The sequence below is a fragment of the Mesoplodon densirostris genome, chromosome 4 (genome assembly GCF_025265405.1).
Source record: "Mesoplodon densirostris isolate mMesDen1 chromosome 4, mMesDen1 primary haplotype, whole genome shotgun sequence".
NCBI lineage: Eukaryota > Metazoa > Chordata > Mammalia > Artiodactyla > Ziphiidae > Mesoplodon > Mesoplodon densirostris.
The window spans coordinates 13,353,663-13,381,296 of NC_082664.1; the positions used below are offsets into that span (position 1 = coordinate 13,353,663).

At 38.8% G+C, this 27,634-nt stretch overlaps 1 protein-coding gene across 3 annotated transcripts in view; it reads left to right on the forward strand.

Annotated features, from left to right (window-relative positions):
* The first annotated feature begins 2,664 nt into the window (after positions 1-2,664).
* TRIP11 (thyroid hormone receptor interactor 11) overlaps positions 2,665-27,634 on the forward strand; it is a 68,293-nt gene continuing 43,323 nt past the window's right edge. Inside the window, exons 1-8 of one of the 3 annotated variants that reach the window (XM_060095718.1) lie at positions 2,665-3,329; positions 9,069-9,130; positions 14,227-14,337; positions 17,285-17,563; positions 19,649-19,717; positions 21,870-22,035; positions 23,663-24,025; positions 27,442-27,482. In XM_060095718.1, the coding sequence (XP_059951701.1) occupies positions 3,191-3,329; positions 9,069-9,130; positions 14,227-14,337; positions 17,285-17,563; positions 19,649-19,717; positions 21,870-22,035; positions 23,663-24,025; positions 27,442-27,482 (1,230 nt within the window). In that variant the 5' untranslated portion in view covers positions 2,665-3,190. The remainder of the gene's footprint in view (positions 3,330-9,068; positions 9,131-14,226; positions 14,338-17,284; positions 17,564-19,648; positions 19,718-21,869; positions 22,036-23,662; positions 24,026-27,441; positions 27,483-27,634) is intronic. The other 2 variants (XM_060095717.1, XM_060095716.1) reach the window with 2 other exon arrangements.

Consider the following 27,634-nt stretch of genomic DNA (forward strand, 5'->3'; position numbering starts at 1 on the left):
CCCTTATTAACTACAGGGGTTTGGGGTACGAGAAAGAAGAGGTGTCTTCAGCCCAAACTTCATCAAACTTGTATGTCTTTTAACTTTTTATTATAAAAAATTTCAAACCTATGCAAAAGTAAAAGACCAGTATAGTGAACCCCTATGTACCCATCACCCAGCATCAACAATGATCAAGTCCTGACAATTCTTGTTTCACCTACCCTGTCGCCATTTTTCTGAAGCACATCCTAAACATCATATCATGCTATTTATCAGAACCAAACTTTAAGTCTCTCAGACCATAGTCCATTGCACTGTAAACAATCCCCCATAAGGAGGACTTTAGGACGTAGCTTTTATGTTAATAACTTAATACATGATGTGAAGACATATATTTTGTTTGTTTTCTTCATTAACTGCAGTATCTTTATGGCATAACATGAGTTTATGGAAATGGCACTCCAGAGAACTTACACCTGTAGGAAATAAGAGTTTGATTTACACTAAACTTTTCACTGTCACCCAGGAACCCAATTAGGTCCTAAGTTCACGTGGCTCCTTTTCTCAAAGCAATCCCTCAACCTACTCTGAGTTCCTATACTGGCTTACCAGGTCCTATGTGATCTGCCCTCTTCTATTCTTACTCCTTGGTCCTCACTGCTTACCACCATTCGCCAGCCCACTCTGCTCCAGCCATCCTTGCCTTTTTGCTAATCCTCTAACCTGGCAAGGATTCTCCTACCTCAGGAACTTTGCATCAGCTGTTTCTTTTGCCTGGACTGCTCTTTTCCAGATACCCACATGTCTTACTATCTTATTTCCTTCAAGTCTCTGTTCGAATATCATCTTACCGGTGAGGCCTTGCCTGACCACCTTCTACAATATTACAAGTGCCATTTCTCCCCACATCCCTTCCATATCATTCTTACCCTGTTTTATATTTTCCCCATAGCAGCCATCACCACCTGTCTTATATTTATTACATTTAATTTCTCATCTGTTCCTTCCCAGTAGAATGCAAGCTCCACGAGGTCAGGGACTTTGTGTGTTTTCTCCTGCTGTATCCCTGGTGCTCAGAATAATGGGAGACACATTAATAACTTGCAGATCACCTTTATGTCACAAATTTAAAACTTTACACTTAATAGAACTCACCACGTACCAGGCACTGTTCCAAGCACTTAAAAATTACCTTACTTAATCCTCCAAACAACCCTGCCCCGTAGATACTATTATCATTCCCCATTTTACAAATGAGAAACTGGTACAGAGAGGTTAAGTAACCTACCCAAGGTCATACAACTAATAAATGAAAGATCCAGGCAGTCAGGCCCCAGAGTCTGCACATCTAACCCGTGGGCAATGATGCCTTTCAAAAAACTACATGGCGCAGTGGTTGAGAGTCCGCCTGCCGATGCAGGGGACACGGGTTCGTGCCCCGGTCCGGGAAGATCCCACATGCCGCAGAGCGGCTGGGCCCGTGAGCCATGGCCGCTGAGCCTGTGCGTCCGGAGCCTGTGCTCCGCAACGGGAGAGGCCACAACAGTGAGAGGCCCGCGAACCGCAAAAAAAAAAAAAAAAAAAAAAAAAAAAAAAACTACATGGAAAACATTTAATAAAAACTTCCAGAACGAGATGCAAATTTTATTTGAAAAGCATTCAGATTTCTGGGAGGGCTACTATTCCTAGGTGCCATCAGATTTCAAATACTGGAGGCATGCCCAATGTTCCATTCACAAATGAAATGAAATGAAATCTGTGGCGGCCCCTGCTGTGAATAAAATCGAAGAGAAAGATGCTGGTACATTTGGTGCTATGCTTCAAAGACCTGCAGACCTATCCTGCTCTTTTCAAAGTAAAAATTGTGGCAGTCTCTCTGGTCAGGTAGTGTGTGTCCACGTACCACTGCAGCAAATGCCTGTAAGTCACGTGACTTATTTTCCTTTAGGGAGGAAACCAAGCAATTCAGGACACAGGTGTGTGCACCAACTTGTGTAACTGAGGGCCGTGGGAGGGGTGGGGCCTTGCAGGGCTAGTGCCACCAATACCTTAGGAGAGTTCACATTAGAAGAGCTTTCCTTCTGTATTAAGTTGGCATACTGTCCTCTAAAAAGTTATTTTGAAAAGAGGTTGTCTGTATTTTCAACTTCATGGGTTAGGTCGGCTTCATGAATAAAGCTCTTCGTATATTAAAGAAGGCAGGGTATCAACTGTGAGCTGGAAAGCCAGCAGAGAACATTTCCATTATGAAGGTCATCAATATAAGTATGTTTGCTGCCTGGACACTTGAATTTGCAACCCATCCCTTCTGTGTATCCTTAGTTAATACCGTAGTGCCGGGCACAGAGCGGCCCTTGACAGGGTGTAGAATAATCGTTACTGTATACGTGTGGTAAGTTATGTAAAGTCCACTTCCTGTCCGGTGGAGGGTCTCCGCCCAGTGTCCTCGCACCGCTGCCTTCGCGAGTGTAGTCAGAATTAAAACACTCAGGTTTCACGAACAGAGTAAGAGTCCACGGGGTTCCCTTCCCAGGCCACGCCGGCTTTGGGGGGCACCCACCGAGGGTCGGCTCTACCTCAAATCCAGCCGCGGTCGGCCGAAAGCGCAGCGTCGCAGCGGGTTCCGGTCGCTCTTCCACCTGCTGCCAAAGCGGGCAGGCTACGTGGAAGACGACCTTGGCCTGGGCTGGAGGCCGCGGCCTCCGCGCCCGTTCTTGGTCCTCCGAGATCCCATGCTCCTTTGCGCCAAGGAGACGCCCGGCGGCTCTGCAGGGCCTTTGTACGTCATCGCGGCGCCTTTCTATGACCTATTGCCGCGTTCAGAGTGGGTGTCATGGCTGTCGGCGTCGAGTTGGCAGGAGTTGCCAACGGAACTGGGGAAAGTCACTAAAGCAGAGGAAGAAGTGGCCTAACCCGGACTGTGGGAAGTCGTGAGAATGAGCGGAGGCCCCGCGGGGGTGCCCATGTCACTGGAATTGGGCCCCTGGTAAAGTCCCAGGCCAGGCCTCTGCGTTTCTAGTCAGAGCCCGGCGGTAGGTGGGGGTCCCCGAAGCCGGCGTTGCCTAGGAATCCCTGTCTTATCAAATCCTGAGTGTTGTGATTTGGACCAGTCCCCCGGAGACAGCGGTTCGAGGACATTTGGCGGGGTCGTCCGACGACGCTGGCCGCCTTTCTTGGAGCGGAGCAGGTGGTTCTCTAACCCGCAGCGATGTCGTCCTGGCTTGGGGGCCTCGGCTCCGGCTTGGGCCAGTCCCTGAGTCAAGTCGGGGGCAGCCTGGCTTCCCTCACTGGCCAGATTTCAAACTTCACGAAGGAGATGCTGATGGAGGGCACGGAGGATGTGGAAGGTAACAGCTGGGGCGATGGGAGGGAGGGGTTTACTGGGACCCTGGGAGCGTCCGTTTGGTCCCCAAGTCCATCTGTCACGAGACGCAGACAGGTCCAGAGGAGTGTCACTCCTTTTGCCTCTTAACCGATTTTCTCTAGTGAGAGACCACTGGGGTCGGGGGGTGGGGGGAGTCCTGGTTCTTCGACGTTGAGTACCCAGGATAGCTCAGCAGAGTGGAACTGCCCCTACGTCGCGTAGAGTTTATTTTTGTTTGGTTCATCCACGCCCACCTCTTCCTTTGCCCTTAACTTGGGGGCGGAACTGATTTTGATCCTCTTCCGTTATACTGACACAGTTTAAAAAATTTTTTGTGTGTGACACGTCAGTTGGGGTTTTCTTCGATTTTCGTTAACTATTGAAGTTAACTCATAATTAAGATATTTAGTGACTCTTACCCTTTCTCACTTGAATATATTGTTAGTGAAACATGGGTATGGTTTTCCTATTACTTTATATAGTTTTGCTTATTCTGGTGACACATTACAGCGTTCCAGCTGAAATTGTACTTTTGTGCCTAATTGCCCGCTGCCTCCCCCACCCCCCCACCATATTTCTACAGTAGAACAAGCTTTGGGTACCCTGAGCAACCTTCACTCATTTTTGAAGTCCTCATTTTGTTTTACTAATGAATAGTGACCCAGAGTTACATGGTAATCGTTGATTAAGTTAATTACCCCTTTGATTTCTTGATATTTCTTTCAGCAAGTAGTATTTAGATCAAAAGACTTTTTAAATTTCATTCTGGGTCTGCCTCCAGAGAGATAATGGGTGGTCTTTTGGATGAGAGCAGTTTCTTTGGCAGTTTGTTTGTTGTAAATAAATTAGAATTCTGGTTTAACTTTTTAATACTGATTTAACTGAGTTTTCGTGTTTATTTGGTTGAAATAGAGAAAGATGGTTTGATTTAGAAAAATAGTATCTATATTTAGAATTTCTGTGGGGTCTATTTAGAAGGGAGGAAGATTGGGGAGCTGCCGAAATCCATTTAACTGCTTGGGGGTCCATCAGGTGGGACAGGTTGGGGATGGGAGTTAAAGGGATTCTTCCTGTGTTCAGGAAAGGCTCATGTGACCCTGAGGGCAGTCAGAAGCAGAGAAGGGCTAGATAACATGGGAAATGCCTAGTCTCTCCTTGTTTCCTAGATAGGGGAAAACAGTTGACTATTCCTTTGACCCTAAGCCAGAAAATAGGCACCCCGTCTCCAACTTGGATGTCCTACAGGCTTAAGGTAGAATTCAGTTTGTTCTTCCCACCGAATGTGCTCCTGTATTCTCAATTTTAATGGTTTCACCATCCACCCGTTCTCCTAAACTTAGAAATCTTTGTCACTTTGTTTTGCCTCTTTTTCCCCCCTACTTCCAATTAGTCACCAAATCTTGTTCATCCTGTGCCTGAATTGTTTGTATTTGTCCTTTCCTTATTATTCCTACTTCCTTACTTCAGATCCCCATTATCTCTCCCCCACACTATTTCTCTTTCATGTCCTGTCACTTGTTTCTCCTTACTTTACTCCATTTCCTGTTGTGTTGCCAATTACTTTTCTAAAAACAAATGTGCTTTAAAATCTCTTGACTCTGTTACTTACAGGATAAAATCCAAGCCTCTTAATTTTGGGAGACCAGAAACCTATCCTGTCTGGGTTCAACCTACCTCTTCCAGTCTTACCTCTTGCTCTCTCCCCTTTTCTCCCAATAGCCACATATATGCACATTCATATACACAAGCATGCTTACACCCAGAGCTTCTGCACAGGCAACGTTGTGAGGTACCTACACAGCTCCAGGCCTTTGCATGGAAAGCCCTTCCTTTCTACTTCCTCCACTACCCTCCTTTACCTGGAAAACAATTTTTCCTGTATGACCCTGCTCACATGTCAGGTACCTGGTGAAACCATTCTCACTCCATGGCAGGTTGAGTTGTGTCTAACAGAACTTTGTGGATCTCTCTCTGACAGCTCTATTTTATTTATCCTTATATTACCAGTATGTGGTCCCTTCCTTGGTACATAGTAGATGCTCAATAAAAATTTTCGCTGAGTGATTAAAAATCTGCTTTTATTGTTTTCCCTTTGCATTAAAATAGGACTTGCTTAACATCCAATTTATTAGTTTTGTGACTCATTTAAAAATAGGGTCAGAGTGCAGTTCATTTATTCATTCAACAAGTATTTATTGAGTGTCTACCCTGTGCTAGCAGTGAACAAGAACAGTTCCAAAATAGCACTGTTGATACAACTTGAAAATTATCCATCTTTACAATATCAGAAAGTTGCTATTTTACCAAACACTATATTGATATAGGAGCTTGGGCTTTTAAATCAGACACGGATTGAAATTCCACTTCCATGTGTTACAAATTGTGGGATCTTTGGCAAATTATTAAATACTTAACCTTTAAAAAGCAGAGTGTTCTTATCTGTTAAATAGGGATAATTATACCTATCATGAAGTTGGGAGGATTAACTGAAATCATGAGTGTAAAATGCATGGCATTGTGCCTAACAAATAGTGAGCATCAATAAATGATAGTTGTTATTTTTGTTTTCCCTCACTGAGGAAAACTTTTTTGGTCTGCATAACATCTCCTCTTTATTCTTAAAAAGACCAGGATTTTGTGGGGCAGGCCCTGGGGGGAAAAGTCTTCATGACTTTTTTTTTTAATCCCTCTTTGACACAACTGCTGCTTCTAACAATGACCTTACTAAACAGCTTAGATTATAATTTGTTCCCTTCTAAATAGCAATTAGACAATCCTGTCAGTTTCAAGCAAGATGTATAAACAACCACCCAAGCATCCCCACCTGGTGATTTTCAAAACAAGAAGAGTGGGTTTGTCACTATTATTTATCGGGTGCCACTTGTATTTTCTTTTGATTTACGCTAATTCAGAGAAATTATTTTTATAGTATTAAAGGGCTGTGAGTAATGAAAAATACTAGTACTTAGAAAAGAAATCTAACTCTGGATGATGATTATCTGGCAGCATCAGCTGTGCCATTTTGGTACTGTGGGCCTCTGACTTTCCTTTTAAATGAAAATGTACAAAACAAGACTGAGCTCATTCACATTTTAAATAACTTGTGTCCTCGTTACTTGAAATAAGTGTTCTTTTGCTGCATTTTTATTCCTTGTTTGTAGGTCATTAATTTTTTGGTAGTATTGGGAGCAGAAAAAATTAGAAGTAAGGCCCTCTAAACCCCAGTTTCATAAGAGAAATACGTCCTTGGGAATTCTGTGGCGGTCCAGTGGTTAGGACTCGGCGCTTTCATTGCCGAGGGCCTGGGTTCATTCCCTGGTCGGGGAACTAAGATCCCACAAGCCACACGGCATGGCCAAACCAAGAAAAAAAGAAAAGAGATATGCCCTTAAAACCCTAGCTGCGTAAGTTTCATCAAAATTTATACTAAGCCAACAGAGAGAGATTAATTTTCCATAACAAATTTTTTTAAAAAATTATTTTATTTTTGGCTGCTTTGGGTCTTTGTTGCAGTGCGCTGGCTTTCTCTAGTTGCCGTGAGCATGGGCTTCTCATTGCGGTGGCTTTTCTTGTTGCGGAGAATGGGCTCTAGGCTCACGGATTCAGTAGTTGTGGCTCACGGGCTCTAGAGTGCAGGCTCAGTAGCTGTGGCGCACGGGCTTAGTTGCTCCGCGGCATGTGGGATCTTCCCAGACCGGGGCTCGAACCCATGTCCCCTGCATTGGCAGGCCGATTCTTAACCACTGCGCCACCAGGGAAACCCCATAACAAAATTTTAATGAACACTTCCATGGGGTAAAGGTAGGTGCTCTAGGGTGTAGAAGATAGGCAAAGAATGACTTACATGACAATAAAGAACATTTGTGACAATAGAAAGTTGTGATAACAATCAAGTGATGTTTGTCTTCTGAATTTGTTCTCAGATCAGCATGCCATTCTGTTTAAAGCTCAGTGAAATATACTTTCCTTAAAATGCCTGTTTATGAACTAGAACAAAAAATTTCACAATTTGTATGGAAACACAAAAGACCCCGAATAGCCAAAGCAATCTTGAGAACGAAAAATGGAGCTGGAGGAATCAGGCTCCCTGACTTCAGACTATACTACAAAGCTACAGTAATCAAGACAGTATGGTACTGGCACAAAAACAGAAAGATAGATCAATGGAACAGGATAGAAAGCCCAGAGTTAAACCCACAGACATATGGTCACCTTATCTTTGATAAAGGAGGCAGGAATGTACAGTGGAGAAAGGACAGTCTCTTCAATAAGTGGTGCTGGGAAAACTGGATAGGGACATGTAAAAGTATGAGATTAGATCACTCCCTAACACCATACACAAAAATAAGCTCAAAATGGATTAAAGACCTAAATGTAAGGCCAGACACTATCAAACTCTTAGAGGAAAACATAGGCAGAACACTCTATAACATAAATCACAGCAAGATCCTTTTTGACCCACCTCCTAGAGAAATGGAAATAAAGACAAAAATAAACACATGGGACCTAATGAAACTTCAAAGCTTTTGCACAGCAAAGGAAACCATAAACAAGACCAAAAGACAACCCTCAGAATGGGAGAAAATATTTGCAAATGAAGCAACTGACAAAGGATTAATCTCCAAAATTTATAAGCAGCTCATGCAGCTCAATAACAAAGAAACAAACAACCCAATCCAAAAATGGGCAGAAGACCTAAATAGACATTTCTCCACAGAAGATATACAGACTGCCAACAGACACATGAAAGGATGCTCAACATCTTTACTCATTAGAGAAATGCAAATCAAAACTACAATGAGATATCATCTCACACCAGTCAGAATGGCCATCATCGAAAAATCTAGAAACAATAAATGCTGGAGAGGGTGTGGAAAAAAGGGAACACTCTTGCACTGCTGGTGGGAATGTGAATTGGTACAGCCGCTATGGAGAACGGTATGGAGGTTCCTTAAAAAACTACAAATAGAACTACCATATGACCCAGCAATCCCACTACTGGGCATATACCCTGAGAAAACCATAATTCAAAAAGAGACATGTACCAAAATGTTCATAGCAGCCCTATTTACAATAGCCCGGAGATGGAAACAACCTACGTGTCCATCATCGGATGAATGGATAAAGAAGATGTGGCACATATATACAATGGAATATTACTCCACCATAAAAAGAAATGAAATTGAGCTATTTGTAATGAGGTGGATAGACCTAGAGTCTGTCATACAGAGTGAAGTAAGTCAGAAGGAGAAAGACAAATACTGTATGCTAACACATATATATGGAATTTAAGAAAAAAAATGTCATGAAGAACCTAGGGGTAAGACAGGAATAAAGACACAGACCTACTAGAGAATGGACTTGAGGATATGGGGAGGGGGAAGGGTAAGCTGTGACAAAGTGAAAGAGCGGCATGGACATATATACACTACCAAACGTAAGGTAGATAGCTAGTGGGAAGCAGCCGCATAGCACAGGGAGATCAGCTCGGTGCTTTGTGACTGCCTGGAGGGGTGGGATAGGGAGGGTGGGAGGGAGACACAAAAGGGAGGGGATATGGAAACATGTGTATATGTATAACTGACTAAATTTGTTATAAAGCAAAAAATTTAAAAAATAAATAAATAAATAAATGCTGGAGAGGGTGTGGGAAAAAAAATGCCTGTTTACTTCACATGGTGTTGACTGAGTATATATTCAGTATATGCTCTTTCTTTTGTAGCAGAATTACCTAATGCTAGGAGAAAGGAAGTTGAAGCCCTTCATACAATCTTAAGATCAGAGGTAAGGAAACGTAAAGATTTAGATTTTTTTCTTTTTTGAAGCCATGAAAGTTATTCATACTTTATTTCAGTCCTCTCTTTTTAATGCGTTTTTTCTCTCTTTCCCTTTATCTTGGTGTTTTTTTAAGCCCTGTCATCTTCCTTTCATGAAGAATATATTTACATGTTACTGCACTTTGCTATTAAATATTCCCACTGCTGCTTCTGAATGCTGGAAGAAGGAAATCTGCCAAGTTTAGAAAATAACATTGGCAACAGTTTATCATTATCAAGGATTTACTATGTTTTATTAGTATGCTAAACTGCAGTAGTACATTTACTTAAGTATAATGTGAAGAATGCAATTCTGTTTAATCTAGAGCTTTTTAATCCCCTAACATTAAAAAAGTGTGATATTTGTATACAGAGAATGTAGAATATAGGAATAGCAAATTAATTTTACCATTTTTTCATTATTAGTCAGTGCCTCATGGTAACTAGCTCTGGACATTGTACTTAATAGGGATGAGGAAAACTTGGAAAGGGTTCAAAGGAAAGCTGTAAAGAAAATGAAAGGTTTTAAAGTGGGATCTGTTGTAAAGTACTAAAGACACCCAACTATTTAGCCTTTGGATAAGAACAGCGAGGGAACACTTAATAGTATTTCAGCACACAGTATTCTTACGGGACTGTGGTAGCAGGTTTTCCCTTGCTAAGCCCATAAAAGAGAAAATGGAATTTAAATATAAGAAAATACTTTCTGACAGCGAGCATTACTGGGGTCTGGTCTAGATTATCAAGGTCAGATTGTGGAATTTGAAAGTAGAGGGATCTCTCAAGAGGGACTATTGAAGTATTCTGCCTCAATAGAAGATGGCAGTTTGGTGGCACTTAAGAGACGTTAGCTGTAATTACCTAATTAGTAGATGCTTCAGTGACAGATGAATGTAATAGCTTCTTTCTTTGTAAGGCTGAGATAGGAAATAGTCCCTAAAGAAATCCTTGAGAAAGCACTCAGGATGGGCCCACCCAGGAAAATCGGATGGCAGAGCTGTGTGTAATGGTATTAATTAAGGTAAATTTGCCCGTATACATTTGTGGGGGGCGGGGCGGGAAGCAAATGGGGTTAACCTGCCTAATGAATGACTGCTCTGTGTTGAGGTTGAGAAGAGAGAGAGAAATCTTCTGTCCCTCTGTTGATTTCAGCTCTAGTCTCTCTCCTAATTTTATCTTTGGACTGAGGCAAGTATGGTTCTAGTGTTCAAAAATATTTATTTTTGGTATAACACATCCCCAAATGAAAGCCAACTTCCTTGCTTGGTGCTTATTCAGAGTACCATGAGCTACTCAAATACTGGGTTGGCCTAAGAGTTTGTTTGGGTTCCCGAACAAACTTTTTGGCCAACCCAATACTAGAGGAAAACAGACTATTGGACTTCCTGAGGGCTTTATTTTCTAAGGTGGTTTTGACTATACATGATTCTTGCCTTCTATCAGCACATAAGCACTTCATAAAGGTAATGCCTTATGTGACTGCAATAAGAGAAAGTGAACATATGATTGAAACCACTAGGAAATTAAATAGAAAATTCTATTTATTTAGAAAGTTTTAGTATAGACAGAGGGCAGTATGTTTTCTAAAGGAAATTAGATTTGCTTACAGATGTTAAGATTTGAAATTGACTTAACTAGTTAAGTTTCCTCAGTTGCAACTAATGGCAACCAATCTAAGCTAATTTAACCATCTGTGCCAAGAAAAAGTCTTCACATTTACCACCTTGATCCAATGTACTTTTAATTTTTTTGTTTTGTTATTTTATAAAAAATTTACAAAAGTAAGAATAAAGTGATAGTGAAAAACTTCATTAGAAATTTTAATAAGAACTTATATATAGCAAATTCAGATTTTTATTCCATGTGTTTCTGCTTTTGAAAGCATATATGCTCAAAATAGGCAGTGTTCTTTGAATGCAGTTCACTGCGTATTAACTCTTTTTGTGAACTGGAATGTATCTTGTAAATACTGATTCCAGATTTCAATTACATCTCTAATAGATTTTAACCTATTATTACTTCTGGTTCTTTTTCCTGACTTGTGTCATTAAAACCAATACTTAGGAAAACTTTGACGGTTTATGATTTTGTTAAAAGGCATGGCTGTTTGCTCCATAATTACAAAGCATTTTTATTCTTAGATTTATAAATACCAATTAGAGTGATCAATCCACTGAGTTTTTTCATTTTTATGTCATGTTTCCTCCTAGTCACCTGTGTATACACCTGCCTTCAGCATTTGTCCATGTAGGGACTGTATCAAGTAAATGCTGGTGTACAAATGTCATACATAATGAAAGAATACTGTTACATATCCATTTAGTAAGGTGGCATGAATGGTTCAGGTTTTTGTCACAAAATATTGTGAGATAAAATCTTTTCTTATAGAATGACTAACTTCACGAGAACACCATATTTCCTTTTTGTTCTTAGAAATATATTGTTCACTCCTCAGTTCTTGAGTTTGAGAAATTCATCTAGGATGTTGTTATTCAATAGACTTGTTATTCGAAGACTTGTCTGAGATTTTGCTCCTACATTCATTTTCACCATAACCATTAGACTCTAGAGTGCTGTTTTCTGTCTCTTTGCATTTATCTCTCAGTTGTCTAATTGTGGAATATTTTCCTCTGTCAGTTTTCTTCTCTGTTGAAAAGTGAAAATTCTGAATTTTCAATTGTGTTCAATGAAAGTGAAAAAAAAAAACTCCCCCCAAAACAAACAAACACAAAAACCACTGCAAAGATGGTGTCTCCAGATTGGCTTTTTCCTTTTTAAAAGATGATGCAGTACTTTGGGTAATGCAGTCAGAAAACTGGTTATTTCACTGTTGCATCATTCTTCTAGGTGATTCCATCAGTTCTTCTGTTTTCTTAAGTCTTTTTTTTTTTTTTTTTTTCTTTTTGCGGTATGTGGGCCTCTCACTGTTGTGGCCTCTCCCGTTGCGGAGCACAGGCTCCGGACGCGCAGGCCCAGCGGCCATGGCTCACGGGCCCAGCCGCTCCGCGGCATATGGGATCCTCCTAGACCGGGGCACGAACCCGTATCCCCTGCATCGGCAGGCGGACTCTTAACCACTGCGCCACCAGGGAGGCCCTCTTAAGTCTTTTTTTAACATAGTTGTAAATAATTGATGATTAATGATTAATTCTTAGGATGATAAAATAGCAAAATGTTTCAAGATACAGAAAAAACAAGATCATTGTGACCTCATGATTATTCTTAGATTTATATTGTAAAAGGGCCCAATGTACCCTTATGGTAGTTGCAAGATAGAATGAGTTTTAATCTTTTTTTTTTAAGTGTATTTTCTCTTTGTTTGTTGGAAGACTACTAAGAAAGAATAAACGTTTTAAATATCAGTCCTTAATACTACTCAAAAAAGAAACTCACAAGCTAAAATTGGTTCCAGTAGACCTTGATGATATAAAATGGCATAAATTTTAGCCAGTCTTTAGGAAAGGGCTTCAACCGGAACTGGATGCCATCAGGAATCCACCTCTCTCATTTTTATTCCTCTCTGTTCTTTGTGTGTGTTTATTCTTTTTTCCTTTCAGATCAGCCCCCTCTGCTTCATATTTCATATAACAGAAAATATGACCCCGGACAACTCCTGCCATGTTTTGGGTCAGCCACATGAAGAGAATCTGTCCTTCATATGCTTTATCAACCTGACTCTTACATGGCTAGGGAGATGAGGGAAGACAACCAATTAGTTATTGGCCAAATTGAAAGTTTTCCAGCTCTAGTTATTCATCAGAGTTAAACAAGTAGCCTTAGGTATTTTTATGTGAAAAAGCCTAGAGTGGACTTTATGACTAGGTTTTGACTTTAGTGTATTCTCTTGCTTCAGTTATGTATGGTATTTTCATGTGAACAGCTCACAGAAAATCGTGCAAAAGCAGTCAGTAGATAAGAAGGTAATTAGTTGTGTGACCATTGGTCCTGTTTCTTATTCATATTTCTGTAAGATAACCAAGGTCTGTTAGATTTCTGGAGATGGACTCCCAAACTAGGGTTTGTGTGTGTGATAATTTTTCCTTTATTTTACACCATTGATTTTCTCTGGGAATTCATTTAATCTCCCTGGATCATAATTTTCACATCTGTTGATGTAAGAAATTCCTAGAATCTAAGAAGAAAACAGATGACATCCTCAAAGTGAAAAAGTCTTCACCTTCTAGCGGGAGCTTTCTTTCCCACCATGAATCTCCTTATTCTCAGTTACCATTGTTAAACTCTGCTTGCAGATACATTAGTAGAATTCTTAGTACATTATTATCTGTAATAATTTGTAAATTCCTTTTTGCAGAAAGTTTTAGTGTCTATTTCTCTTGCTCCATTATACCCTTATTCATTCAAATGCCAAAGGATGATATTAGGTTAACATAATTTAATACTTAGGTACATAAAACTTAAGTAATTTTTTCATATTTGCCAACATCTTAAAACAAAAGACTGTGATGTCTAGATTCATTGAATTATATTTAGAGTATTTTTTGTACTTCAAACTGTAGTTTTCCAAACTGAGTTCTAGTAGTGGTTTTTAAAATGGATTTTTCAGAAGTGCCTCACTCAGGAGCCTAGGGTTCAGTCAGACAAGTAATGTCAGGTTTTGGCCTCCTACCTATACTTCAGCCATAAGTCTTTTTAAAAAAAGGTTTCTTTAAAAAAACTACTACTGTTCAGGGAGAAAACAAAAGTTTAAACATGTAATCTAGGTCATTCATTTACCAGACATTTATTGCCTACTGTATGCTAGACACTGGGTGTACAAAGACGGGAGAAACACTGATCAGTGAGTTTTTCTTAGCAGAAAATCAAACTGAGCAAGATTTTTTAAAAACTTGGGTTCAGAATTATGCATAATCTCTATAAACATGCTTATTGCACTTGTGACTTTAATTGAAATTGTGGTTTAAAGGTCAGAATTCTGAGACCTACTATAGTACATCTTTTTTGTGCATGAAGCAGTATGTTTTTCATAATGCCCTGCACATAACTGTTACTAACATGTTTTATTTTTAGGCTTTTTGTTGAAAACACTTTTTTCTTTGCTTCTAGAATAAGAGACTCAAAAAACTTTGTACTGATCTGGAAGAGAAGCATGAAGCATCAGAGCTTCAAATAAAGCAGCAGTCTATGAGTTATCGAAATCAACTGCAACAGAAAGAGGTAAAGGTTATTACAGTTACTTCATGTTTACTTCACTGTAATGTATGTAGGATGGTTTCTAAGAGTTATAATAGAAATCAAGCTCTGTTTAGATCCATGAAAATATCAGAAGGGTGTTGAAATTAGTAATTTCCAACTCAGTATGATATCACTAATTTAACAAGAACTCTGTAAGCTTTTACGTTTATATTACATAAACTAACCTTTGTGGAGTTTAATTTCTACTTTCCAAAAGAAGAAAAGTCTTTGTGTACAATATCTTCAGGCATTTGTTGCTTATAATTTCTGATTTTATTAAACTTATTTCTCATCTATTTACCTAAATTTGTTTTAAATCATTGTGATTGTTAATAACATTACTTTTTAAAAAAATGATTTTAACTACAAGTGTTAACATATGCTTATTAGTGTTTACTTGATTTTCCATGGAAAAACAGAATATTAGGTATTTTATAGTTGACTTATACTGTTCTATAATTTTTCCCCCTTTAGTTTGATAGAAATGGTTATTTTGGAGTTAGCTTATCTTTCCTTTGCAGTTTTGATAATATTATATGATTTAACCGATGTTACTACAAATCCTTAAAATAATAGACTATGTCCCTAATGTTTCATTCTGTCGTTGAATTCTCTTTAGTGTTTAGTACGTAAGTGGAATTCAGTAAATGATTCTGTGGAATTGAGCCACAGAATTTCTTGTTTAATTATCCAGATCACTGGGGAGTTCTTCAGATTGTTGATTAAATGTTCATTTCTACCATCATTTTATACTTGGGTTTTTAAAATTTAGATGCATTGATTTCAAGTTCTTTTAGTGACATACTAAGATGAAAAATAAAAGTAAACCACATTGAAGATAAATATAAACATTTAAAGAAGAACTTAAATTTCCAATCTGTTTGGAATTGATTTTATAAAATACAATAAAAATGAATTACTACAAAAATAAAATGAATGTAAAAAAGCAAAGTTACATGTTCAAATTAAAGTTAAAAGCCCACTTTTTTTTGTAAAGATTCAAAAGATGTAAAATTACTGTCAACTTGCTTTATTTTTTTAAAAATTTATTTATTTGTTTACTTTATTTTTGGCTGCGTTGGGTCTTCGTTGCTGTGCGCAGGCTTTTCTCTGGTTGCGGCGAGCGGGGGCTACTCCTTGTTGAGGTGCGCGAGCTTCTCATTGCGGTGGCTTCTCTTGTTGGGAGTACAGGCTCTAGGTGCACGGGCTTCAGTAGTTGTGGCTCACAGGGCTCGAGCCCGTGTCTCCTGCCTTGGCAGGTGGATCCTTAACCACTGTGCCACCTGGGAAGCCCCTGTCAACTTGCTTTAAAAATCTTTAAGCCTTACTCTTTCAGTTTCTTTACTTATCTTGTCATGGACTGGTAGCAAACATTCATGGCATTGGTCCACAGACCACACTTTGAGCAGCACTGATTTACAGATACTCCAGTAGAGCAGTAGCTGAATCACCCAGGGGTTTACAGCTGAATCATAAGAAGTACACATTGTTAGGTCCTCTAGGAGATTCTGATTTAGTGTACTGGGAAGGGGCTCTGGTATGGGTATTTTTCAAAAACCCCATAGCTGATTCTGATGCTTACATCCTAGTTGAAAAAACTGCTGTGGAATAATCTGGCATTTTATTTTCTACTTAACTATGGATATTAGAGGGCAAATTAAGAATTCAAGTTTAGGAATACGTCTTTGTTAGTAGAGTTTGTACTTTTTAACTCTACAACTTGATATAAATGTCTGTTGTATAATGAGAACTTTCTTTGCATTATAGCTACATTTGAAAAGAATTGTTGATTTCAGTACTTTTTACTAGAATGAAAGATAATATATACTTTAGATCTGCTATTTTCTGAATCTATTGGTTGCCCTCGTTGTGATGTTCATATTGCCCAAAGATGCAATTTGCCTCATATCATTTATGGGAAAATAAAATTTGTACATTATTCTAAATCTCCATTAGAGAAGGGGCTCTGATACAAAAAAATGTCTGTTTATTATGACATTTAACATCATTGTATTTGGTTTTTGTTTGTCTACTTGCTTGACATTAGAAATACTGTTACTTGCTGACTGTCTCAGTATCCAACTTTCCTCTGTTGTGGCAGGTTGTCTTTTGGACTAGCTTGAGTATTTCACAGAAAGCTTATTTCAGTTTTCTCTAGCTTGCTTTTATGTTTTGAGTACTCTTTTACTTGGAATGGATGTGGCACTGTGGTAAGTCCTAGTTTTATAACTTCTTTCAGTCAAAACTCTGCTCGGGGTTTCACGGTTTGTATACTGTCGTCTCCCTGAGTAGTGTCAGATTTTCACTGGCCTTTCTTTGCCAAGGCTAAAGCCAAGGCCTCTTTCAGTGCATGATTTCCTTCTAAGACTAATGGGCTATTAATCACAGGCTTACTGTGAAGATCGGATTAATAAAGCTTCCTTCTAGCTGTGTTGTGTAGACCAGTCTGAAGTTACCTGATTCATGGTGCATTTTAAGCCTAAATCCAGCCATACATAATCAGTTACCAAAGACTCTTCCAACAGGTGTTCTAAGGAAGCTTACAGTGCATAGACTGTTGCAGCTTTTATTTTCTCATCTCTTGAGCCTTGATAATCACAAACAGAACCCTAAGAAATTGCATATACTACACTACCTGGTATGTAGAAGATGGTCAACTGATGTTTAACTGAGCATTTTATTGCTTTAGTTAATGTATGAGTGGAATTCTGTTGCTCATATTAATTGGGACATTATCTATGCTCTATGGTAATCATGGTTTTGAAATAAAAATATTATGTTGGGGTGTTATAGACAACTTGGATTCAGTTGATAGAGTACTGTCGTTGGGTAATCTTAAACTATTATCACTTTTAACATTATGAATGTATAAAAGGGTCAATATGGTTATTTTGAAGTACCTTCTCTAAAATATGGATTATAAATATAGGTAGAAATCAGCCATCTTAAAGCAAGACAGATTGCGCTGCAGGATCAGTTGCTGAAGCTGCAGTCAGCTGCTCAGCCAGTGATTTCAGGAGCTCGTGATGCACCAGCAACCGCTGCATCTCCTTCATTTGGTTATGGTTTAAGTCATCATGCTTCAGCGTTCCACGATGATGACATGGATTTTGGTGACATCATTTCATCACAACGAGAAATAAACAGATTGTCAAATGAAGTTTCAAGACTTGAGTCTGAAGTTGGCCATTGGAGGCATATTGCTCAGGTAGGTAGAATTTTCATGAGTTTTTGAAAACCGTGAGTGAGTAAAAGTAACGATGCTATGTGTAGAAGTTTTGGTATCAGAAAGAACCCTGGACTAGGAAATCAGAAACCTGTATTCTGATTCAGCCAGTGACTTTTTAAGTGGTTTTAGTCAGGTCATCTTTCTCTCTCAGCCTCAGTTTCCCCTTCTGTACAATATTTGGAAGAAATTTCCAAAAAATTTAAAGCAAGAGAACCATGCTTTAAAATAAAATTAAAAGCTACAAGTCCAGCACTTACTTAAAGGAGACAAAAATGAAGTTGCTGTGGTTGAACCAGCACCTCTTCCCCTGGAGTCCCTGAGACTTCTCTGGTGGAACCAAGGCACCAGATTTGAAACTACTTGCTTAGATGTTGTCTGAGGTTCTTCTTTGCATTAATTATATGTAAAATGAAAAATCTGATGATTGGTATTATAAAACACATAAACTATTATGTGTTGTTTCTCACACATTAGAATAGAAATTAAGTCCTTCCTATTTTGAGCTGTTAACTTTCTTCCAAGGATCCCTTTTTTGTCTTCTTTATCAGATTTTATGTATTACTGAGGTTGCCAATACACACGAGACCTGAAATAAACTGGAACATTGTTCATATAGACTTTATTCCATCAGTGTGGAGAAAAATAATGTACATAAGTAAAGAGATTATTTTCTATCTTTTTGTGAGTGTAATCTTGTTGTGTAAAGGAGAAACCCTCCCAATTAAAATGATCTCCTTGCTTCCCAAGTTGCTAGACATTCCCAGTACCCAGAATAAACCTTAGAGAGGATGATCTGTTTGTCCATCTTATCTCTGAAAGATGGTAGTTCTTAAACTTTGTATGTGTAAGAATAACCTGAGGAACTTGGTAATATTGTAGGTCCCCTGTCCTATACCTTCAGAGAGTAGAGATTAGTATTTTGTAGCCTATTTTAGGATGTTGAAAAATACAGTCAAACAAATCAGTACCCAGGTGATTCTGATGATCCGAGGAACACATTTTAAGAAACGTTGCCTAGGTAAGATTTCATGTGGAAAAGATTTGGTATATTTCCTTTAGCATATCTCAAATGCCTACTATGTGACAGACCTGTCCTGGGATGTTACAGTGAAAAAGGTATAATTGGCACCCTTCAGGGGACTTAATTTTCTAGTAAAGCATAATAAAAATTAATATTTGTATCATACTTTACAAGATGTTTCCATGTATACTAATCTAATATATTATCTTTAATAACTATGAGAGGTATTTATTACCTCTGTTTTGCAGATAAGCAAAGTAAAAGTTTAAGTAATACATCCACTGTCACAGTGATTAAGTTGTGCTTCAAGCACACATCTTTCGACTTCAAATCCTATGTTATTTCCAATGTACTGTATTCCTTCTTTTATCCAGAGAGCAGCTTTTGGTTCCTTAACATGCTATAGTAAATGTTAATAAAGATAAGTGAGCAACATACAGCTTTGAATGAGAAGAAAATCATGCAAAAGCCAATATATTAATATTAGCATTATTAACAATGTTAATATTAATCTTAGCATTAATGTTGGGTAACTTTCCATTTTAGAAATTAACCTTTTAGGAAGCTGCTTGATTATCATCAGATTTATATTTTGTTGAGCCAAGAAAAATATTCTGTGGTGTTTTCCTTCTTATTTTGTAAAAGTATTGTCTTCCCTAATTAGTTAACAAACTCTTGAATGGTATCTTGTATTTATTGTGTATTAGTCACTATTGGACTAGGTTCTTAAAAAGGTGCTTGGCATTCTTTAATAAGAATTTGTCTGGGAAATAAATGCCCCCCATTTTTTCTTACTTACATTTGTTTTTTAAATTTTTTAAAATTGAAGTATAGTTGATTTATAATAGTTTCAGGTGTACAACACAGTGATTCAGTATTTTTATAGATTACACTCTGTTTAAAGTTATAATAAAATATTGGCTGTATTCCCTGTGCAAATGCCCCTTTTTAAAAAAACCTATCTTCTAATAAAGTTAGTTTCTGACTTTCTCTTTTATAAGAAAATCAGTACAATTATCTCTAATCGTGTTTTTCTGATCTAGACTTCTAAAGCACAAGGATCAGATAGCTCTGATCAAAGTGAAATCTGCAAACTACAAAATATCATTAAGGTAAGGTGGATTGTTGGAACAATGGCTGTTATACATCTAAAATTTGCTTATTAAAAGTATAAGCCTAGGGGCTTCCCTGGTGGTGCAGTGGTTAGGAATCCGCCTGCCAATGCAGGGGACACAGGTTCGGGCCCTGGTCCGGGAAGATCCCACATGCCACAGAGCAACTAAGCCCGTGTGCCACAACTACTGAGCCAAGCCTTAGAGCCCTCGAGCCACAACTACTGAAGCCCATGCACCTAGAGCCCGTGCTCCGCAACAAGAGAAGCCACTGCAGTGAAGGGTAGCCCCCGCTCGCTGCAACTAGAGAAAGCCCACGTGCAGCAACAAAGACCCAACACAGCCAAAAATAAATAAATTAAATAAATAAATTTTTTAAAAAGTATAAGCCTAAATTAATAAAAGACTCAGTTATAAAAGTATTTTATAGATTATGATATTCACTTTTTTTGCTGTTTTTATATCTTCTCCATTCTTTATGGCACCTTAAGTATATAATAATATCTCTCTTTCCAAAATCATTTGGTTTTGGATATTTATTTATTAGGTAGTTTATATTTCATAAGTTTCTGTCTTCTATTGTATCTCGTAAAACAGTCTTTATTAAAACAATTCTAGGGTCACTGAAATTTCAAGGGTTAGGGTTAAAGGATACTGACAAAATACAATGTTAATATTATTTATTGTAAACAATTATTTTCCCTTCATGGTGGAATTTTGCTAGTTTGTGTCAATTATTTCCTTCAAGAGAAGTCTCAGTTACATATACTTAGCATGGCAGTGAATTGTTTTTAGTGTGTAAATTATTGTCATGTATAGAATTTTTTTAGTTTTTGGTTTTATTGTTATTACAATACCAGTGTGGATGGGTTCCTCATTCAGACCTGGCTTTGAATCCTGGCTGTACTAGTTACCAGCTGTGCTGCTTTAGGCGAGTTACTTAACCTTTACAAGCTTCTGTTTATCATCAGTGAAGTAGATATCATAATACCTCTCTTGTAGGATTGTTTTTGAGGTTTAAATGTAAACTTCCTTGTCAAGTACTGGCACATAAGTAAGCGCGTAGGACTAAAGAATAACTTTACTGGGACTTCCCTGGTGGCTCAGTGGTTGAGAATCCTCCTGCCAGTGCAGGGGACACGGGTTCGATCCCTGGTCCGGGAAGATCCCACATGCCGCGGAGCAACTAAGCCCGTGCGCCACAACTACTGAAGCCCGCACGCCTAGAGCCTGTGCTCTGCAACAAGAGAAGCCACTGCAATGAGAAGCCTGCGCACCACAATGGAGAGTAGCCTCCACTCGCCGCAACTAGAGAAAGCCTGTGCAGAGCAACGAAGACCCAACACAGCCAAAAATAAAAAAAATTAAAAAAAAAAAAGAATAACTTTACTTGTCTTCTCAGGAAATAGAAGCTAATTTATTGATTAGGATTCTTGGCTACAAGCAACAAAAACCGTCTCTGGCTAAGCATAAGAGGATTTATTAGAAGGAGCCAGGTACTCTGTCCACAGGATTGAAGGAAAAATTGAGCATTTTGGCCTCAGGAAGGGTAGAAATTAGACCAGCATCAGAGATCTAGGTAGCGGGACACAGTGGATAGGCTCTCCAGGGTGCAGCTATTATAATGCTTCTGGTCTAACAAATTTCCCTCTTTGAAAGACGCAGCTGAATATCCAGGTTCCTAGGAGAGAGATAGTGGTCTCAACTTGGGTAGCGAGACACCTTGGTTGACAGTTTAGGGGTCCTATCAAGACTGAGAGAAGGAAAGACTGAGCAAAAAGATAGGTATAATAGGACAACAGGAACAGATTGGCCAGAAGGTGGACACTGATATTGGTGGAATATGTCATTAGCAGGAGAAGTTCATGGTCACAGATACTAAAGAGAAAAAGATATTTTTGCTTGCATTTTGTTTCAGTTGTTTCTTGCTGGTGTTCCCTCATTAAAAGTAGAAAAACTGCTTTTAAGGCCCAAGAAAGGGAAGGGTGGGGTCTTTTAGAATTGTCCAGATTTGGGGCCTGTATTTAAATTTTTTCAGCCTGAGCATGTTCAGAGAATTATTTTTAATAATACAGACTTTTGGACAACAATGAAATAGTTTAGTTAAATTCATTTATTTTAAATGTGGTTAACTTCGTTTTTATTTTTTAAGGAACTTAAACAGAACCGAAGTCAGGAAATTGACAACCATCAGCATGAAATGTCAGTATTGCAGAATGCACATCAACAGAAATTGACAGAAATAACTCGTCGGCATCGAGAAGAATTAAGTGACTATGAAGAACAGATTGAAGAACTGGAAAATCTTTTACAAGAAGGTTATTAATTTTGTTAGTTTAGTGTATTAAATGACATAATTAAATGATAGACTTAGCTGATGGAAACTTGGTCAAAGTTCTAAGGAATGAGTAAATGACTGGTTCTGCTCATCTGCCAGAAACTTACAGCAGCACCACTATTGTCAAGATTCTGCAAAAATGGAAAAGTCCTTTTACCTTTGTGGTAAATAGTTATAATACAGAGATTTCTTTGCATTGTTTGGTGTGTTTTTACTTTATTTCAAACTCAGATACAAAGGCTTTTTAGTATTTGATTCAAATAATATCTTTCCTTAACTATTTATTTTAAAATGCTTTGTGCATTACGGTAATATAACCTTTTTTTTAAAAAAAGACTTTATTTTTTAGAGCAGTTTTAAATTTATAACAAAATTGAGGAGGTACAGAGATCTCCCTTATACCCCATTCCCCCACATGCATAGCCTCCCCCACTATCTACGTCACTTATCAGAATAGTACATTTTTTTACCAAAGCACATCATAGTCACCCAAAGTCCATATTTATCTCAGAGTTTACGTTTAGTGTTGTACATTCTGTGGATTTGGACAAAGGTATATCATCATAATATCACACAGAGTAGTTTCACTGCCCTGAAAAATCCTCTGTGCTCTGCCTAGTCATTCCCCCCATCCCACCCTTAAAACCACTGGTCTTTTTATTATCTTCATTGTTTTGCCTTTTCCAAAACTGTCATATAGTTGGAACCATATGGTATGTAGCCTTTTCAGATGGACTTCTTTCACTTAGTAATACGCATTCAAGTTTCCTCCATGTTTTTTTTTAATTTATTTTTTATTGTGTAGTTTTTTAAAAAAATATTTATTTATTTTGGCTTAGTTGCACACGTGGGATCTTTGTTGCAGCATGTGGACTCCTTAGTTGCGGCATGTGGGCTTCTTAGTTTCAGCATGCATGCGGGACCTAGTTCCCCAACCAGGGATCGAACCTGGCCTCCCTGCATTAGGAGCGTGGAGTCTTACCCACTGGACCACCAGGGAAGTCCCTATTGAGGTGTAGTTGATGTACAATATTATATAAGTTTCAGGTGTGTACACTTCCTCCATGTTTATTCATGGCTTGATAGCTCATTTCTTTTTAAGCGCTGAATAATATTCCATTGTTTGGATGTGCCACAGTTTTTTTATCCATTCACCTACTGAAGGACATCTCAGTTGTTTCCAAGTTTTGGCATATATGAATAAAGCTGCTATAAACATTCTTGTTCAGGTTTTTGTGTGGATTTAAGTTTCCTGCTCCTTTGGGTAAATATTAAGCAGTATGATTGCTGGATCATATGATAAGAGTATCATATTTGTTAGTTTTGAAAGAAATCATTAAACTCTTCCAAACTGGCTATATCATTTTGCATTCCCACCAGCAGTGAATGAGAGTTCCTGTTGCTCCACCTCCTTACCAGCATTTGGTGGTGTTAGTGTCCGGATTTTGGACATTCTAATGAGTAGTATTATCTCACTGTTATTTTAGCTTTTCTTTTTAAGCCTTCCAAGTTCTGAAGTCTGTTAAATCTTTAGTTGTATATAGCAGGCTATTTGTCTCTTGGTACTTGACATTTGATGTGTCCCTGATTTTATGTTTATGTTCTAGGTGGCTCAGGAATTGCAGTAACTGATCACTCTAAAATCCATGAGATGCAAAAAACTATTCAAGTTCTACAAGCTGAAAAAGTAGAGTCTACAAAAAAAATTGAAGAACTTGAGGATAAAATAAAAGGCATAAATAAAAAATTATCTTCTGCAGAAAATGACAGAGGTGTTTTGAAGAAGGAACAAGAACGACTAAGTGTGGAAAACAGACAATTACTTGAAGAATGTGAAAGCTTGAAACTGGAATGTAGTAAATTGCAACCTTATGCTGTGAAGCAGAGTGATACTGTGACAGAAAAGGAAAGAATTCCACACAGTTCTTCAGTAGAAGAAGAAGTGTTCAGACTGCAACAAGCACTGTCTGGTACAAAATGTTTGGAACTTGTTTCTGATCGGTGTTTCATTTCATACTAGTTGTTTTCAGAGACAAACACTTGAATAATTGAACACTATGGAAATGACTATGTGGAATTTGAATAGAATTGCTTGCTTTGGATTCAGTGCCATAATTAATAGATCACACATAGGATATTTCTACTAAAAAGGGTTAAGAATTGGCTAGGTTTCTTTCTGCCTCCCTTCTTCATCCTTTAAGTATTTACATGGAACTCATTGACTTAGGAGGCTATGTAGATTTCTGAGAAATGTTTATGTAGACATTTGTTGGGAGGAGGTTCCCAAATACTTCCTGTAACTCATTAGGGCCCAGACCCTCCAGTTAGAGAATGCAGCCTGTCTTCTTCAAAAGTCTCTATTACCTTTCAAAATGATCTGTATCAAAGCAGACCTAAGAATAATAGGAGCCATAGGTCTTCCACCACTTACTATGCTCAAGATGATATTTAGTTACCATACCAGTGTTCTAGGTTACAAAAAATACTGAATGAAATAGGCCTAACACTGGTATTTTATTTATGCCAGGAAAACATAACGGGAGCTCTTCCACTGAGAAGATGCGTTCTAGTTTTCACTCAGTCCTCTTCTCACAAGATGAACTCTCACTTTATGAACGCATTCCTGCTCTAGAGGTTTCTAGCCCTTATGTGCTTGTGATACCCCCTGCCTGCCCCTTCTGTGTTCCTTACTTAGTTGTTTATCGTGAGCTCCTGACCTGGAGTAAATTTAGAGTTAGGCTCAAAGTAGAGTGACCCTCTTCCTCCCCTCTTCCTTTCCCTACCTTGGTGATTGGTAGCATTTACCACTCTCCCAAAACAGAAAACTTGAAGTTATCACCTTGCAAGTCCTATCGGTTCTATTTCCTTGACTTCTCTCTGGCTCATTGCTACTTCAGGATTGTGTCCCAGAGGAGCTCTAGGGTTTCTCATAGGTGCCTCAGTCTTGGGACTGCCATGAAGACAAAGGGAAGGCTGGGTGGTGGGGTTCTGGACGACTTTGTCATTTGACTTCAGAGTAGCTCTGTTCTTCTCAAAATAAATAAATATACTTAGTGTATTGGGTGATCCATATGAGTTTATTTGCTTTAAAAACAAACCTGCTGGGCTTCCCTGGTGGCACAGTGGTTGAGAGTCTGCCTGCCGACGCAGGAGGCACGGGTTCGTGCCCCGGTCCGGGAAGATCCCACATACCGCCGAGCGGCTGGGCCCGTGAGTCATGGCCGCTGAGCCTGTGCGTCCGGAGCCTGTGCTCCGCAACGGGAGAGGCCACAACAGTGAGAGGCCCGCGTACCGCCAAAAAAAAAAAAAAAAAAACCACAAACCTGCTGCCCTAGTCCTTCCCCTTTTCTCTATTTCCACTGCCACTGAATAACGTCAGCCAATTATAATGTCTTTTTGCCTGTTTAACTATAGCAGTCTCTTAGTAGAGTAGAATAGCATGGTGGTTAAGAACATGACTAGGTTGGAATCCAGCTCCATCACTAACTAACTGACCTTGGACAGTTAATTAACATCCCTATACTTTGGGTTTTTCATCTCTGTGGTTGGGATAATAATACTATCTCATTCGTGGTTGTAGTAGTAGGATTTTATGAGTTACTAGCTGCAAAGTTCTCTCTAGAACAGTGTCTAACCCATAATAAGCATAAAAGTGTAACCTGTTATTCTCTGGTGTCCATGATTCCTTCTTCAATCAATGTGTTTTCTTTCTGCAGCCAGAATGATTTTTCAGAAATGTAAAGCAGGTCACTTCCCTGATTTTAGTACTTTGTGGCTCCCTGTGAACTTCAGGATACAGTCTAAACATGTTAGTTGGACATACGGTGTCTTTCATGATCTGGTCTCTGTCTACCTCTGCAGTTTCAACTCTTCCCATTTTCCTAACATTCTAAGCTTTAGCTGTGTTGAACTTTCTCTATAGCTCCTTAAAGCCAGCGATGTTGCCTCTAAGCTCTGTTGCCTTTGCATTTGTTGCTTTTTCTGTGTGGAGTGTCTCTGTTTCTTCCCCCCACTAACTCTTAGTATATTAAGATTCATTAGAGGTGTTGCATCCACCGGGAGGTACCTAGCACTGCTGCTTCCCTGACCCCGTTCACCCCACTCCCCCGGCCCTCCTAGTCTGGATGAGTTGTTTGGCCCTTTTGCTCTGGTAGCACCTGTGCTCCCTGTATCACAGTGTACTGTTCTCATGTGTTTCCTTTTTTATCTTCCCGTCTAAATTGTAAGCTTCTTGAGAACAAGCATGGACTAAATTTTTCCATCTTGTTTAGCAACTCGCATCATAGTAAATGCTCAATATTTCTTTTTTTTTTTTTTTGTGGTACGCGGGCCTCTCACTGTTGTGGCCTCTCCCGTTGCGGAGCACAGGCTCTGGACGCGCAGGCTCAGTGGCCATGGCTCACGGGCCCAGCCACTCGGCGGCATGTGGGATCTTCCTGGACCGGGGCACGAACCCGGGTCCCCTGCATTGGCAGGTGGACTCTCAACCACTGCGCCACCAGGGAAGCCCAATATTTCTTGAATGAACATTGAATGAATTACTTCAGCTGAACTCATGGTATTTTGTCTTTGTGTTCTTCTTCTAGAACTACTTCTATTTGTGGATCTATCTCTAATACCAGATTGAATGGTCTTTTTATTAGTAGTCATGTCTAAGTCACTTTAGAAAATTGAGAGATTATTTTATTATTGTGGTATAACATACATATAACATATTGTGGTATAACATACCAATATGTGGTATAACATATTGTGGTATAATATACATTGTTTTTTCTTTTTTCAAATCTTAGTCCTTATACTATTTCCTGCTACACAGACTAATCAACTCATTTTGTACTTTCTTTTTTTTTTTTTTTTTTTTTTGCTGTATGCGGGCCTCTCACTGTTGTGGCCTCTCCCGTTGCAGAGCACAGGCTCCGGACGCGCAGGCTCAGCGGCCATGGCTCACGGGCCCAGCCGCTCCACGGCATGTTGGATCTTCCCGGACCGGGGCACGAACCCGCATCCCCTGCATCGGCAGGCGGACTGTCAACCACTGCGCCACCAGGGAAGCCCTCAACTCATTTTGAAATGCAGTTGTTGTTAATGTTTTTATTCAGGCAATAACTTATGACTCATCTAGAATACAGTTATAAATTCTTTTCTTATACTAGTCCATAGAATTGGATTTTAACATAGTTTCTCACTGACATTTATATTATGACTTCTTTGGTATAGTCAAAATAGAAGTACAAAATAGCAAAAATACATTTCACTGTTAGGGCTTGCTAATTATGCTTATAAATAACATTTTAATTGGATTTCATTTGTGAATTTAGTATAGGAGATAATTATTAAGTTATTTTAAAGAATTTTTATGTCAGATCCATTGTTGTTTTTACAGATGCTGAAAATGAAATAAAGAGACTGAGTAATTTAAACCAGGTAAACTAATTTTTAAGAGAGAAAGCTTTTGTCTTCGGTTTACCAAGACAAAGATTTTGATTATTTATAATTACTTATTTTGTGTTTTTTACAATTCATGTGAACTTATCCAAGGAACTTTCATCTTAGTAATTTTATGTTTGCTGATTGGT